Source organism: Choloepus didactylus, chromosome 3, assembly GCF_015220235.1.
Source record: "Choloepus didactylus isolate mChoDid1 chromosome 3, mChoDid1.pri, whole genome shotgun sequence".
NCBI lineage: Eukaryota > Metazoa > Chordata > Mammalia > Pilosa > Megalonychidae > Choloepus > Choloepus didactylus.
In genome coordinates, this window is record NC_051309.1 from 51,616,705 (window position 1) to 51,633,518 (window position 16,814).

Here is a 16,814-nt window from a genome sequence, read left to right on the forward strand (position 1 = left end):
TGGTTTGCCCATTAGTAGCAGGGCTGGGAGAGGAGAATAGGCTTCTTGACTCCCTGGGCTCTTTCTTGTTCTAGAGCAGTTTTTCAACAGCAGCAGTATTGGCACTTTGGACCGGAAAATTCTTAGTTGTGGGATGCTGTTCTATGCATTGTAGGATGTTTAACAGTATTCCCAGCCTCCACCCACTAGATGTCAAAAGGGCCCCCCTCACTCACACACACACACACACACACACATCCCCAGCCCCACACAACTGTCTCCAACCCCCACCCCCTCAGCCACAATCAAAATGTCTCCATGCATTGCACAATGTCTCCTAGGAGGAAATAATACCTACAGCTGAGAACCACTATCTAGAGTATGCAAAGTATCACCTCACTCCAAAGCTTAGCCTCAATCCCACCTTTTCCATCAAATCTTTCCAAACCAACCCAACTCCTAGTAATCACCCCTATCTTTTTTGTTTACCCAATCTTGTTTTGCTTTGTGACCGCTCTTGTATTATATTGTTTTAAAATACTATATTTAATGGTTTCTATGTTTGTTTCTTATTACCCTGATTACAGTAAAACCCATGTAAACAAAGAAGCCATGTCTGAATTTTTATCTTTACTAGGTACTAGAAACTGCTTTTCCCATAGTAAAAATCCAAGAATATTTAATAGTTTGATTGATTCAATATAATTAGATTGCCACTACACAGTGAATTTTCCAGACAGCTGAAGCTTCTTCCTTCAGTGTAGAATGAGATGTTTTTACTTTTGTCATTTTGATGGAAATCTTTCTGGTATTTACTTGCATCCTTGTCTTAGTAAAAATAATATAGTAAATACAGTCATTTCTGATGACTCTGGAAGATCTTTTGGAACAGCAATTTTTATTTTGTGCTGTCCAGATCACCTCCTTTCTAAAATAGCTTCATATGATGCTGTTTTTTTATCATTGTTGTATATATTTTAGTGTTTCTGCCTCCTCTGCTACTTATGACCAGCCTTTATCAGCTGTCCCCATGATTTTGCCTAATCTCCTCTGTTCCCTGGAGGTGCAGGGTGAGGGGGATGACATACGATAATGACAATGAAAACAACCATAAATTCAATGCCTTTTTAATAGTTATTGCAAGCCAGAGACTGGTCTTCTTGCTTTATAACCATCAATTCATTCTGCACAAAAATTCTAGAGATGATTACTATTATTGTTCTATTTTACTGGTGGGGAAACTGAGGTACAGAGAGGTTGAATAACTTGCCCAGGAAGTTGTATAGAACTGCAGAGGCAGGAAGTATTACAGAAGAGACAGGAACCGAGGCAGCCTAATTCAAGAATTTATACTATTAATTGCTGCCCTCTGCTGTAATCAGTATAATTAGATAACCAAAGTCTTCATAAATAAGTCAACCACTTTTACCTCAAATTCAGAGCAAATGATTTCCAAAAGGATTTGATGATAGTTTTATGTGGCATAAAGTGCATGGACTTTGTTGCAGCTATTTTCCTTGTGATAATCATTCCTTGAGGTTTTCTTTGCTTCTTTGTTTGCTAAGCACATGCTATATATCAATCACCGTTCAAGGAGCTGGCTATAGAATAAAAAGCTTATAGAATGTTATCAATCAAAGAGATACCAGACACCTTCTAGTCCAGTGGTTTCAAATCTGGCTGCACATTAGAATCACCTGGGGAGCTCTGCAAAAACACTGCTGTCTGGACGCCACCCCTGCCCGCCCCAGACCAACTGAATCAGAATCCTTGCAAGTGGAGCTCCCTAGAGACATAATGTGCAACCAGCCCTGATGATAAGAAAATGGAGGGCTAGAGAAGCAGCCTGCCTAAAATCACAGCTAGATACTTTTTAAAGTAATGATTTTGTCATTTTCAAAAAATCTTTCTACTAACATCGCTAAGATTGTTCTAGGTGGTTGGAAATCTGTTCATTCAACAAATAGTTAGGAAGAGACTGATAAATAATATAAAATTAGGGAGAAAATCAGTAAGCAGTCAGATACCTGGAGTGCTGCTATAACAGCCAATTATCTCCCAAAGCATAACAGAGCATCCAAAATAGCTAAAGCTTTTCCTGTCATAGGAATGATCAGAATATAATCATTCACCCAATCCAAACTTTTTGGGACAAAGGCAAGTCAAAGGCAGCATGGTTTATGGAAAACAACATTAGACTTGAAAGCATTCAATCTGGGTACAAATCTAGTACTCTGAACCACTGGCAAATTTGTCCATGGCTCTAAGCCAGGGTTCTGCCTCTAAACAAAGGGATAACACCTCTTTAACTGATAATGAAATCAAATCGTGTTGGTAAATGCTTCTAGCACAGCTGACAAAGGAATTTGCAAATATGAAGTCCCTTCACCTCCTCCCTTCGAAGATAACTAAAAAAGAAATTAATTAATACCCTGTAAAATAAAAAATACCTCATTTTACCCATGCCACGTGAAAGCAGACAAGTGCTTAGCTAGAGACCATTTTTGGCCCTGTTCCATGGAAGTCCAATCTCCTCTGGTCATATTCCCAGTCTACCTGCCAGAACCTGAAACCATTATTTTCTTCTGTGCCTCTCTGTGAACACACAGCAAAACTTCTTTCTCCCCATGTGAGTATCTATGGGCTCCTTTCACGCTCTGATTTGCATCCAACCCCTAATTCAGACTTAGACTATTCCTTCACCGCAGGGCAGTGACAAGAGTGTGGCACCTTCAGTAAACTCACACGCTGACATAATTAGTGCCCGATATTAAGGCACAGCGGGCAGATGTCCTTGTACCATCAGAAACAACTGCACACAGAGCCTTCAGTGTCTAACTAACCTTTTTCACAGAATGGTTGAGGGAAGCATTCTGAACAGATGTATTTCCTCAAATGGTCAAACCAGACCATTTTTGAGGCATGTTCATGAGGAAAGCCCTTAATAACCTCTCCAGGAATGAGGACATTGCTACACCTTGCAGAATATTAGTACCTTCTTGTTCACTCACTGACTGGGAAAATTTACTCTTTAAATTCAATTTCAACAAGTGCAACAGAAAGTACTTACTATGCTCAAAGTGCAGTGCTCAATGCAATAGAGGAAGATAATGAGGCCAGTGTTGGCCCACCACAAGGAGTAAAGGCATCTATGGAATTTGAATAAAGCATAACATGGGCCATAATTAGGAGATAAACAAGAGATTCCACCACAGTGCCCATAAATTCGATGTTATTCTATTGGACCATTTACAGTCCCCTACAGTGGCTGTCCCGCGCAGTTTTCTGCTAAGTCACCAGCAATATGCTTTGATGCAATTATATGTCCTATAATTTTTTTTCACAGAAAATGGTGTGTCATAGGATTTTTCTGAAGAGAGAATTCCCAAATTACTAAAACAAATGATTTACTGAAAACATTTCCTAAAATATGTATTGCATGTCTAAATTTCCAAAGGATGCTAGGCATTATTATGCGAAACTGAAAGGAAAGAAGGAAGGAATAAAGAAAGGAAGGGAGGGAGGGAGGGAGGGAGGGAAAGAGAGAGGGAGGGAATGGGGCCCTCCTGGAGAAACTAATCTTGAGGAAATACCTAGTTAAGCAAAATTAATATTTTTTGTTCTTTTTTACTGCAGGATATCTCAGAACCTTTAATATACAAATATGCATTGTAACTTTCTAAGAAGTGGATCTGATATATCTAATTTTTTCCTCAAGCATTTTTCAAGGCTTGGGTATTATGAAACACCAGTTTTATAAACACCGACCTGAAATGTGACCATAATATAATTGTCTTTCAAAATTTAGAACAAAAGATCATCCTAGCCCTTCAGATGCAGGAAGAGTTGGTCCACCTGACAAACAGAGCAGAGGAATCTCTCAATTGACGTCAGCAATTGCGAGGTTTTATAAAGCCTTGGCAACTCTTGCAAGGAATAAAATACAGCTTTTCCCATAGTAATTATTGCTGGTTATATAAACCTTAAAAAGCAATTAGAATACAATTGCAAATGGTTCTGTTTTGGATACAGACCGTGCAATGTACTGAGGCTAACTTTTCCCTTTAATTTGGTGCATCAGTGCAAACCAATTTGAAATTCAAATATATATCGACCAAACCACTGGGCAATTTAGTCGAAACAACCAACCAAATCAATGGGGAAGTAAGTTGAAGATGTTTACAACTGAATCTACCAATCGGGGGTTTTAAAACAGTTAATGCCTTTGACTATCCCCAGGTTTAGAGGAATCATAAACAAACGGGGGAATTTGTATTTGTTTGTCATGAATGTTAAGAATCATTGGGGTGCAAATATTTTCACATTAAAAAAAATTTCCCTTTTTAAAAAACATTGACCTTTATATTCATAAAGCTTTAAAAACAAAAACAAAAACCCTTGCCCAAACCAAATAAACAAGAAGCCGTTCCCCAATTTTAAGATACTTTATGCAAAAATGCCTCAGACCCTGATCTGTTCCAAGGCAGCATCTAGCTGCTGAGTTCCTATTAAAATCATGCCTTTGAAAGGTGTGCAAACACATGCCTCTGGCTGTCACACTGGGTTCAGAAGATAAACCCGTCAGCTCTCTTTAGAAAGGCAAACCAAAGGCAATCTATGCAAATGCCAGATGGTTGTCATGATTTCACAAGGGAATGATTTTGGTTTCTGCACCCGTAATGGAATCACTGTCCACCCAGGCAAACCCACAACAGCCCGTCACGTACTGCAGTGAGCCTCATCACTCCAGTCATCACAGTCGTTGTAGCCGTTACACTGCAGTTTCCAGGGGATGCAGATGCCACTGGCACACAGAAAGCTCTCGCCTCCTCCACAGAGCACTAAAAGAGAGCACAGAAAAATAGCGTCAGAATAAGGTGGTCGTTTTTTGTTTCTTTTCAGACTAGGAACAATAAATTTTAAAAAAACAGACGGTCTCCTTGCTCTTCAACAGATTTGTTTCCAAACTACCTCAGTTTCGTTGACACCAGTTTTCCTTTGCCGTGCTGGAGTATTAATTGTGAAATTACCTAGGAATAAATCAAAGAGTACTTGTGTGATAAAAAGCAAGAGAAAATTCACCAGCGGGCTCCAGAGTGAGATAGCCACTGTTCAGAACATAAGAGTGCCTCATAAATTTGACAATTTACCTGAGGAAAATACCAAATGGGAATGTTTTTCTTAATAACTGAAATTTACCTCAAGGTGAAGTACTACTAATTGAACAAACATTAAAAAAAAAGACTCCTTCTAAAATCCTACTCCAGCACAGAGACAGTTGCAGTAAAAATAGAGGCAGTCAATTGTTGCTTTCATGAACACAGGCATAGAGACCCTATGTCCTGTATTTGAAATATGTTTATTTGCCTTTACAAAAGTGCCAGTTAAAATGGCAGAATCTATTTTGGCAATGAGGAATGTGAAATTACATTGGCTAATAATATTTTCATTCTTTTTTTCTCCCTTAATAGAGTTGCAGTTGGGTATATTTTTTTTGCTTTTAGTATTCCATGCTCTTTTTCATCTCAAAATTCACAATAATTCAATTATTTCAAAATTATGGTAAACAACAAATTTAGTATAAAAATAGAAAACATTCTAAGGGAAACTTAATAAAAGTTCAACAAAGTGGATGTTAAAATAAACTTAGATATTTGGTAATGAGAATCAAGTAATGTGCATATATTTAGTCACAGCAATCTTATTTCATGGACTTCTTACAAAAAAATCATTACAAATAAGTACAAGTTTTATTTTTACGTATACTTACACCATCATTATTAATAATGAGAAAACTATGAAATAACAAGTATGCAATAGTAGGGAACTGGTTAAATAAATTTTGGTATCTCTATAATACGGAATATTGTTATAGCCATTGAAATATTGAAGAAAATATTTATTGGCATGATACAAAGTTCAAGATAATTTAAGTGGGAAAAAAACAACAGATTCTATAAAAGGCATAATTCCATTTGGCTTGGAAAGAAGTATATTGAAGATTATCTGGGATTATCCCTGGAATTAGGATTAAAGATTTTTTTTAATTTTCTTTGTGGTGCCTTACTCTGTATTTTACAAATGTTCTTATAATAATCAGGTCTTACTTTCCTAATCAGAAAAATAAAGAAAATAAAAAGCAGCAAATAACTTTTTTTCATGAGCCTTTGATTCCTGTTTCAGAGTAGCAGAAGATAAATAGAATCCCACAAAACCACACACACACACACACACACACACACACACACACAGAGCCATGGCCAAAGCCCCCCATCAGCTGTGTGGTTAGTTGTCTTATCACCACCACCATTCCTTAACCCGAAACCATCATTCCTTGGTGGGACTACTCTTGTTGATTTACTAAAGGGAACCAGAAAATTTGGAATATCTTAACTCAGAATTAGAAATACAGAAAATGCAGACTGAAAGCCTGACGTGGTAAGGCTCACTGCCTGTTTTATTCACCACCACGTCCCCGGGACTCAGCAAAGTGGCTGGCACTCAGGAGGTCCTTAATTAATATTTGAAGGAAAAAAGTCACCTAAATCTCCAATGGTGTACAATATATTGCCTCACAGCAAACGGAAAAAAAATGCATTTAATGGATTATTTTCCAATGCTATCAAGGCAATCAGAGTTTAGATTTGCCAAATATTAAGTCCTAGTTGATTTTGGTAAGTTTCTTTTAATTTGATTTCACTTGCAATCTTCATGATATCGATATCAGAAATCTGGTTTTTAGTTATTTCCCACAATTTCAGTATCAATACAATTGATTACATCTATAGGTTTTAACGACAAAATATAAAGCATGTTTATTGTGAAGAGTGTAGGAGGATTCAACATAGAACTCATAAAGTGTTCACAGAAACCAGCTACAAAATGAAAAACCGAAACACTATGTTTTTACCAGTCTAAAGTTAAGAGAATATTTTAAAGTAATAAGTATTTATCCTACTGTGAGATTGTTTCTGTATTATACTAGAGAGTACAGAAATTCCATGCCTGGTATTTCAGCTGCTGCTATACCTCAGAAGGAATGTTGCATTCCTTCCCTTACAGCTCTGATGATTCCTCAGGAAATGTGGCTGAAAAGTCAACATTAAATGACTCCTGACATCTAGATTTCATCTTTACAACACATTATAGTTTACTGCACTAAAGTCATTTCTTGGGTATGGTCATATCAAATCTGGATCAAATTTAAAACGCAGCACCACATTCATTGTTTTGATTATCGGTATTCCCTGACTTGGCTGATTCAGCAGAAACTGAGTTCTTTAGTGTGGTTCCTCGGATGGAGGAATGGGTGCCCTTGGTTTTAGGACAATAAAGTTTTTTCTCCACTTTATGGCAAATTGTTTATTTATTCTCATTCTTTATTTGAAAGTTCATAGCTTCATTAATCATATTTTCAAGATAACTTTTGTATAATCTCCTCATATGTGATTTCTTCTTAATCTGTGTTCAGAGTTTTTACTTTTATTTTTGTAAAACTGCTCAATTACCATGGTGCTTCAAATGCCTACTATTTGGAATTCTCTAACAACCCCATAAAGTAGCAGGTAGGCATCCTTATCACAGTTTCTTTGCAGGGAGCAGCAGTTTAAAAGTAGAAGAAATGGAGCATAACAAGTGTCAGGGATTGATTACTGTCCCCCACAAAAGGCATGTTCAGGTCCCAACCCATGGTCCTGTGGTTGTGAACCCATTTGTAAAAAGGACCTTTGAAGATGTCATTTAATTAAGGTATGCCCAAACTGAATGAGGGTGAACTTTAATCCAATATGGCTGAAGTTCTTATAAGAAAAGGAAATTGGACACAGAAAGCAAGCCTTGGGAAGCAGCCAGAAGCTGGAAGTCAAGTGAACCCAAAAGAGAAAGAAGACACTGCCATGTGCATTGCCATGTGACAGAAGACTCAAAAAACTACAAGATCACCAGTCAGCTAGAAGATACCAACCCTGGGAAGGAGCAAGCTTTCTAGCTTCTGAAATCATAAGCCAATAAATTCTTGTTGTTTACCCAACCCATTGTATGGCATTAGTTGTAGCAGATAGAAAACTAAGACTCTGGGGTTAAGAAAGTGCTTACCCAAAGACATGCAGTTAGTAAAAAGGGAAAACCAACCCAGAATCCTAAGGTCAGGGTTCCAGGCCAAATCAAACTCCACCACCACCACCACCACAACCATCACAACCACCCACCACAACCACCACCACACACACACACTGCCTGGTACTTGCACATGGACAGTCGTGTAGTCACCTGTTATGTGGCCAGTTCAAGGGTACCAGGTTTGAGTAAAAGTCCAAACTTGCCTTTATTTTTCTCTATAAGAAAATGATAAATATCTGCACTTCAGGTGAATTGGGTCCAGATGAGATGACATTCTATGTCAGCTCTAGATTTTCTGGAGAACCCCTTGAAAGATCTCTTACTTCCTCTAGAAATGTTTTGATAATGAATTTTCCTGCCTTTACTTCACTGTCTTATACAAATCAACTTCTAAGAGGCTTCTGGGTTAGCCCTTGAGCTGATGAAAGGAGATTCCCTGAGAAGTCATGCTATACAAGCTTTATGCCATTTCCACTAACATCATCTATAATTCTAAGAAGTATATGTTGGACTTTAAATCAGTGGAAAATTGATTAATGGAATATTTGCTGAATGTCTACCATGTGCCAACCACTATTCTAAGCCCTTGGAATACAACAGTGAAGAAAATAGAAAAAAATTCCTCACTTTCATGTCCAGATGATGGACCAATTATGAGTCACCTAAACTTCAGGATTCTATGGATTCTGAAGAGTATATAAGCCCATGAGGATGATCAGCTCTTTCTTTTCACTATTCTTGTCTCAGATAACAGACTCCTGAAATGACCTGTGGATTTTCTGCACTTGCTTCCAGCTGCCTCAGTTCTCTGCCTGTGTATTATGAGCAACAATTATACTGACAAATGCTCTCATTACTCTGGGTGCTAACTTTTGGAATCTTTTTTCAGAAATTACCTACCAGTTGCTGACTGTATAGTGTCCTCATTCGCACTGTCCTTGAGCTCTTGTTTAACGTCTTAAGCTCAGCTTCAACTCTACCTCTGAACAGAAAGCTGACCCAAGCCTGCTCTGAGAGCCTGGCAGTGCTGCATGCTACTCAAGCCTCGAAATTCAATTAGCACAAACCACTATTGTTCTTACCTTTTAAAAGCTGATGTGACTAGATGAAAAAGAGTGAGAGTAATCTTTCAGCGGCTGATAAAAGATTTCCTCTTGGGGCAAACACTCCCACTGATCCTTTGATCTTTGAGAGTAACAGGTTGATAGAAGAATTGAGGTGAAAGACAAGAGGTGAGAGAGGTGAGAGAAAACCCAGGCGTATGCTCAAGTAACAAGCCTTGGTCTTTATCCTGTCTTCTGAGGAGGGTGAGTTATGTTAAGTGGAGGCCCCTTCATTGTGTTGAACATTAAGATGCTTTGGGTAGGTATATTTGGGGGTCAGAACAATCTGTGTACGAAAAAATTAAGGGTCCTCATGAGGAAAGAGGAGCCAGTGCTGTTAGGCATTGTGTTAGAGGAGAGATAAATTTTAAAAGGTGGTTGGATACATAAAAAAGGTTGGAGTTCCCTTAGGATACAGCATAGAGAAACCCCTTTGGAAAATAGAAGAATCTAATGGCATATTTTAAGTTGTTTGTGAGGAATAGGAATTATAATCTCCTTCTTTATCCACCATGTGAAATCAGCAAAGCTTATATTGTTCTCTAATTTATTTACTTATTTAGCCAATTTAACATTGTTCTAGGAACTTGGGATACATCACTGATTACAGAATAGGTCCATTGTCTGTGGAGCTTATATTCTAAGGAGATGAACAATATTAATAAACATAAATAAGAAAGTCATATATCACATCAGAATGTAAGTGCTATAATAAAGAAAAGAGTATAACGGGGTAAGGAAGGTAAGAGTATGGAGGTAAGATAGGGCAGGTACCAGTATTAATTGGGGGTCAGGGCAGGCCCCCTGAAAATGAAAAATAACATTTGAGCAAAAACTTAAAAGAGGTGAGGGAGTTAGCCATATCTTAGGGAAGAGTCCAGCAGAAGTAACTGCAAAGACCCTCAGACAGGAGCATGCCTCTCCAGTCAGGAACGGCAAGAAGAAACATGTGGCTAGAGCAGAGCAAGCAAGGGAAAGAGTAGTAAGAGATGAAGCAGGGTGGAAGTGAGAATGTAATAACATAAAGCTTTGTAAAGACTTTGTAACTCTGACAAAAAAAAATAATCATCACAAGGTTTTGAGTAAAAAGTGACATGATCTAACTTACGTTTGCAAAGTGCTCCTCTCTCTATTGTGTTGAAAATAGACTCTAAAGGTGCAAGGAAAGAAGCAGGGATACCAACTAGGAGGCTATTGAAGTAATCCAGAAAGACATGTTGGTGGCCTGGAGTGGGTAGCAGTGGAAGTGCTGAGATGTAGTTGGATGGAGAATTGTGAGAGATACACAGAAGTCAATAAAGACATCGATTTTTCTGTCTGGCTAGAAGACTGGAACTGCCACCCACTGAGATGGAAAAGGCTACTGGAGGAGCAAGATTATGGAGGGAAAAAATCAGAAGTTACATTCTGGATAGGTTGAGTCTGGCATGCATACTAGAAACCCAACTGGAGATGTTAAGCAGTCAAATGGATACATAGGTTCAACATTCAGGGAAGAAGTCAAGGTTAGAAATATAAATTTGTGAGTCATCAGCCTATCAATTCAAAGCCAGTGTGCCTAGATGAGATTACGAAGGGAATGGTTGTAGAGAGTGAAGAGAACAAGCACAAGGACTGTGCTCTACGCATCTCATCTCTAATAGCTGTTGAGAAGAGGAGAAGCCAACACAGAGACTGAGAAGGAATGGCCAGTGCATTAGAAAGAAAACCAGAAGCTGAGTGTGGTATACTGGAAGGCAAGAAAGGAAACTGTATCAGGGGAGGAAATGATCAACTGTGTCAAATGCTGCTGATAGGTCAGGTAAGATGAAACTGAGAAACGACAACCAGATTTGGCCATGTGGAGGTCAGTGAGGACCCTGATAAGAGAAGTTTCAGTAAAGCAGTGGTGGCAAAAGCCTGACTGGGGTGTGTTTAAGAAAGAATGAGAAGAGAAGGAGTAGCTTAGTATGGAAGGACAATTCATTTGCTGCAGAAGAGAACAAACAAATGGGGTGGTAGATTACAGGGCAAATGGGGTTAAAAACAAAAGCATTTTTAATGCTTTTTTGTGGGTGCATTATTTTGGAGGAACATAAAGAGATGCTAGGTTCTGCCTATGTAATGGCTCAAGTCAAATAAACAATGACCACTCTTGAAGATATAGATGCTAGGGGATGGAGGATGATCAACTCAGGGCTGTATTTGCACTTTCAAAATGAAACCAGAATTATGTGTCTCTGTCCCTCTAATTCCATCGCTAAAACATGGCATCCTCAGCACAAGTACCTACCTTCCAAGCTATGGAATCCTTCTCATTTTCTTTTCCATGTACTTCAATACCCTTTGACATAGGACACTATGCTAGTCACTCCTAATATACAGCTATTGCTCACGGCCATTAGAGCTGCAGTCTGCTAAAAAGTTCCCGTCTCATTATGGTACACATACTTCACATTGGCAGAATACATTCATTTGTTTGCTTATAGTCTCTCTCTCCCTTCTAGAATGTCAGCTCCTTCAGGGAAGGCATTTTATCCATTTTTCTCACTGCCATACCTCTTGTCTAAGAGAATATTTTGTATTTATTTATGTATGAAGACTGAGAATATATGGATATATATGAGAATATTATATATGAATATATATGAGAATATTATATATGTGAGATAAATTAACGGTTTTGTTACTTGGTCCTCCATGCTCAAATGCAATGAATATCTTATAATTGTATTAATTTAATTAAGGGATTAAACAGGTGATTAAATACCGAAATCCCTGTTTTATAGAGGGATATTCCCTTAAGCCTGCAGACAAGGCTGGCTTCTGAGCAGGATTTGCTCTTAGAGTTTGATGATAAGTGTGAAAGTCACTTATACCTAAAATAACCTTCCTACTGAACTGTGATGATGTGTTTAACATTCCATTGCTTCCCTCCCACCCCAACCCCCCACCACCACTACCACAAACGCATTACTCATTTCTTGGGTTAAAATGGTGGTTTTCAAAAGAACTCTAGGATATAGGGGATAGTTAAAGGAGCATCTTCAGTCCCCTGCTCCATTTCAACCAGAAAGCTCTACTTTTGTCTGCTTTATACATTTGAGTCCATGTAAAATTTCCTTTGAAAATGGGTTTTTGCTGCCAGAACCAAGTTTGAAAACTCCTTCACCCTTAAGATTCTGTGTTCACTTAAAGTCTGAGCTTATATTTTACTTCTTTTTTGGGCTATGAATACTTGGTTCTAAATTTAATTATGAACTGCTTAGCTTTTCATTATAGTTAGACTTGCGAGAATGGGACATAAAACAAGAAACTCTTGAAGTGGGAGGAGAGAGGTTCAGGAAAGAAAATGAGACCTGGAATCACAAATGACCACAGAATGGCCCTAATTGGAGGGGTGGTGGACATGGATTTACTCTGTCATTACCCACATGCAAGAAATGCAACATCACTGTGGTTTTCTAAATCAAACTGTTCCAAAATTCCCCACTCAAGAAGGTGATGAGAAACATCATCTAGGTATGTTTGGCAGGGCCCCCTCCCTCCTTAGGGTGACACAAGGATCCAAGCAGCTTGTGTGGTACCTGGAAGTACAGGGGAAAGTCTGTAGTTTCCAATTCCTTGGAGGCTTGGCTGAGGGGCGCCATGTGTCTAAGCCCTCAGGGTTTCTGCCAAGACTGAAGGGGCCATAGGTCCAGTCCAAGCTAGGACTTGGTACTCAGTGTCCTGTTGTTTTGGCTGCCCCATACAGCCATTCCCCTCTGAGATCCTGTCTTTCCTCCAAGCAAGTGAGCACTGGTCCCTGCTACATGAAGGAAATGCCAAAACCCAGTCCCTTTCCAAGCCTTAAGAGATGTCTCCTACATGTCCCTGCTCCCATCTCTATACCTCCAAACAACCCCCTTTGTGTGATCCACCCTGATCTTTGCATAACCCTTCTCCTCTCTAGGGAGCAGTCTCCCTTTTCTGGAAAGGCAGAAATGATAACATGCACCCTTTAATTTCAGTGTAGATCACTCTATTACATGGATTTTTCATACATTATGGGGAGAGCAAAGACCTCAATTCATACCTTTTAATTTATGGGGCTTTGTTCCACTGTAACATGTGGTAAATGGTCAGTAAGTTTCTGTTGAATAAATTTACTTAAAGAGCTCTTAACATAGCTGTTCTAAATAACGGCTTCCTCTTCTATGGTCTGTGTTGCCACCTTGCTACAAAGACAAGGTGAAAATGGTGTCTTCACTATGGTACAACTCTTTACTTCTGAGTTCCTTGGTGTCTACTATCTAACATGTTTTAATTAGTGGGAAGCCATCTCTATCAAATAAATGCTCAAAGAAAATCCAAAACATCTCCCCAAATTACTAAGCCTAAGTTACTCCTTGACTCAGCCTTTTCCTTTAAAATAAAGCTATGCTTTGATTCAATGGAAACTTTGCCATCTGGCCTTCAACTTAAATTCTTAAAAACAGGAGCTAAGTGTGCTTGTTGTTTGTCTGACAACATGATTCATGATGGAAGATCTATTGCTTCTATAGAAAAATTAGTCAGTGTAAAATTATCTAAAAATCGTTCTCAGGAAATGAAAACAAACCTGTACCTGGTGGGGTTCAGATAAGAAAAAGAATGTAAATAAGTGTAGAAACACAGACAGCAGTTCCATGTCATCCTTCAACATTTCAAGTAAATCACTGCATAAAACAGGGCTAGACAAAGTCCTGTCCAGTAGAGTTTAAATCTAATTAGGCAGGGTAGAAAGTAAGCAGGAAGTCAAGCTTTAATAATTAACATTTAACAGTACTTTAAAATATTTTTGAGATTTTCTCTAAAATTAAGGCTGCCTCAAATGACATTATTCCATTATTCACTATGAATCATAAAATGATAGTAAAGGAACTATCATAGGCTACCTTTGACAAATGTCAAACAAGTGTAGGATGCCTTCTATAAAAGAGTTAAATGAGTGCATATAAATCTAAAGGAAATAAAGGAGATATACATAGCTTGAAAAGAAAATAACAATTTCTTGACTGCAGATGGTAGTATTCGAAAAGTCATACACATTGACATTTTTCCATACCTTCATTGTACATGTAAATCAATCATAGCATCTACCAAAAGACTTAGGAAAAAGATGAACAAAGAAAAAAATCAGCTTGAAGAGCCATCCCACAGTGTTTTTCTTATTTGTTGGGCTATGAAAATTGGATTGATGCCATTTTATAAATTAACAATTTGTGGATTTCCATTTTCAACTCAAACCAAAATTTATTTTTGTCCCAGGTCCTTTTGAGTCAATTTTATGTATTGACCATCTAAAAACTAGACTAAATTGCCCATGATTTTGCAGTACTGTATGGCATGAGAACTAGATAGAGAATAAACACATATACTTAGATTTTTAGCATTTAATGTGAAAAGAACTTTGAAAAATATCTTTCAAGAACAGATATGCAATTCTACTGTAATAACTGAAAATTCACTCCCTATCCCTTAAAGGCTGTATCATATCACTTTCCCACCTGCTCTGTATTGTTGATTACTGTAACTAGGCATATTCTGAAACATCATCATTCTTAAAATTCATTCATTTCAGGGTACAGGTATGTAGGACCCCACCTATCTTCTGGATCAGATAGCCAGGGCTGGGTGCCACGATTCTGAAGTCCTAGGTTAGAGCTCTGCTTGAGCCCCTCTGTGCTGCCTGTCCCCTTCACTGATCACAACAGACTGCACTCACTTGCTCCCACGGTGACAACAAACATTCGCTGGATTAAAGCAGAGTTAGAAAAGCCTAGACACCTTTAGGCCTCTGACCCTTAAAGCTTCAAACATCCCCAAATAATTAGGTAACTTCAAATTCCGACACTACCTTGATTTAAAAAAAAAAAAGTTAAAGATGAGGAAATTAGTTCATAAATATTTACTTGAATACCCCAATATCCATACTGACTGGATCTACAATCCAGAAAAGTGATTACTGGCAATAATGATCCAAAGATATTAAAATAAAAGTAATCAAATAGGAAAAATACAGTCTTGGATTTAAATTAAGCTATCAGTGTTGTTTTGGCAGGTTACTTAACGTTTCTGAGTTTCAGTTTCCTTATCTGAAAAATGTTGGTGACACCTCCTACCTTGAGATTATCTTTGAGTATTTTAATCAGTAATAGATATAAAGCCCCTGATGCCAAAAGGGGCCCACTATGTTTTGTTTGCTAAAGCGGAGAAGTGTGTAATTCACTTCTGGACCATAGCCATCACAAAGCGGTGGCCTTGTCCTTAAAAGATTAACTTGCAATTAACTGAAGCATCCCATTCCCCCACCTGTAGATAGAGCACTGCCTACTTAGACACAGAAGGTGGGGGTACCTAGATTCTTTGAAACAACAAGATAGCTAGAAAAGAGTAATGGTTCTGAAGAGATCAACATACAGAAACCAACATGTAACATCTAGGGATAGAAGTCCTAACTTTTCCTTGGCTCATACATAGAAAAGGCAGTCAACTGCTCCAGGAAAGTTGACTTTTACTGCTGAACCATTTGTACTCTGTTAAATGATTTACATTCTGGTGGAGCACGGAGATCCCTGAACTCTTTCTCCCAGGCTTCCTCCACTTTTCTACCGCTGCATGCCTGTCACAGCACAGCCACATAAAATCTATTCTAGTGTCCCTAGTTACCAGGATTGTATATAACAAAGCCACACAGACTAAATCTAACATGGAAAATAATCAGCCTTGCCTAAAACTAAATGTAAGCACAATTTAATTAACTTTCATTCCAGACAGAGCTGCTAACATGAAGGGAATGGATGATTGGGTACACAACCCCCAAGGAAGGGCTCAGGAGGGAAAAAAAAAAAAAAAAAAGGCTAAGATACCCACCCCCACATCTTCACAGGCCTCATGGGTAAACAGAAATATTATCTCCTGGGAACAAGAAATAGAAATCCAGTGGGAGAGACAGAATGAGCCAAGGCAACAGGAAGTGAGAAAGTCGAGAAACTGGAGTTTCTGGAAAGGCATACAGGGAATAGAAATGTACAGCAAATAACCTGCAGTAAAATCAGCCCTGAGTCAAGTGGGAAGTGGTCTGCTCCATCCTTGAAAGGAGTTAAGATCTTGCCACAGATAATAGAAAGTCAAAAAACAATGCTAGTGTCTTTATAAACTCTCATAAAGAGTTATGACATCTCTTCCAGAAATACTCTGCTCACCAACCTCATGTGTTTAATCCTGGGAAACTTTGTGACCTGAAGGTCAGTCAATGGAGGATGGGTTGGGGGACTGAGTTCAACATGGGAGTGATGCTGCCAGGAAAAAGTCCATCTTCTCTCACTTGCCAGAATGGTAGGGGAAGTGCAGTTTCCAAGCAGATACCAAGATGGCAGCATACTCAGCCCATACCAAGAAGAATTCAGCCTGAGACCCCACCAGGTGAGGGGCTGTAGGAGACTCACAGTGACTATCACCCGGGAGACATCTTTACTAAAGGACATATTTTGTTTGTGTCTGTAACTGAGCAAGTTTGGAATCATGGAAGCCCACTTCTGCCAACTAATACAACAGAGAAGTTCAAGTCCTACCCAATCAATGCCTAATCATATCGTTTGCACATTTTACTAT

At 38.6% G+C, this 16,814-nt stretch overlaps 1 protein-coding gene across 1 annotated transcript in view; it reads right to left on the minus strand.

Annotated features, from left to right (window-relative positions):
* CORIN (corin, serine peptidase) overlaps window positions 1-16,814 on the minus strand; it is a 282,039-nt gene that overhangs the window by 86,739 nt on the left and 178,486 nt on the right. Inside the window, exon 6 of the mRNA XM_037828932.1 lies at window positions 4,707-4,820. Coding sequence (XP_037684860.1) covers window positions 4,707-4,820 — 114 coding nt within the window. The remainder of the gene's footprint in view (window positions 1-4,706; window positions 4,821-16,814) is intronic.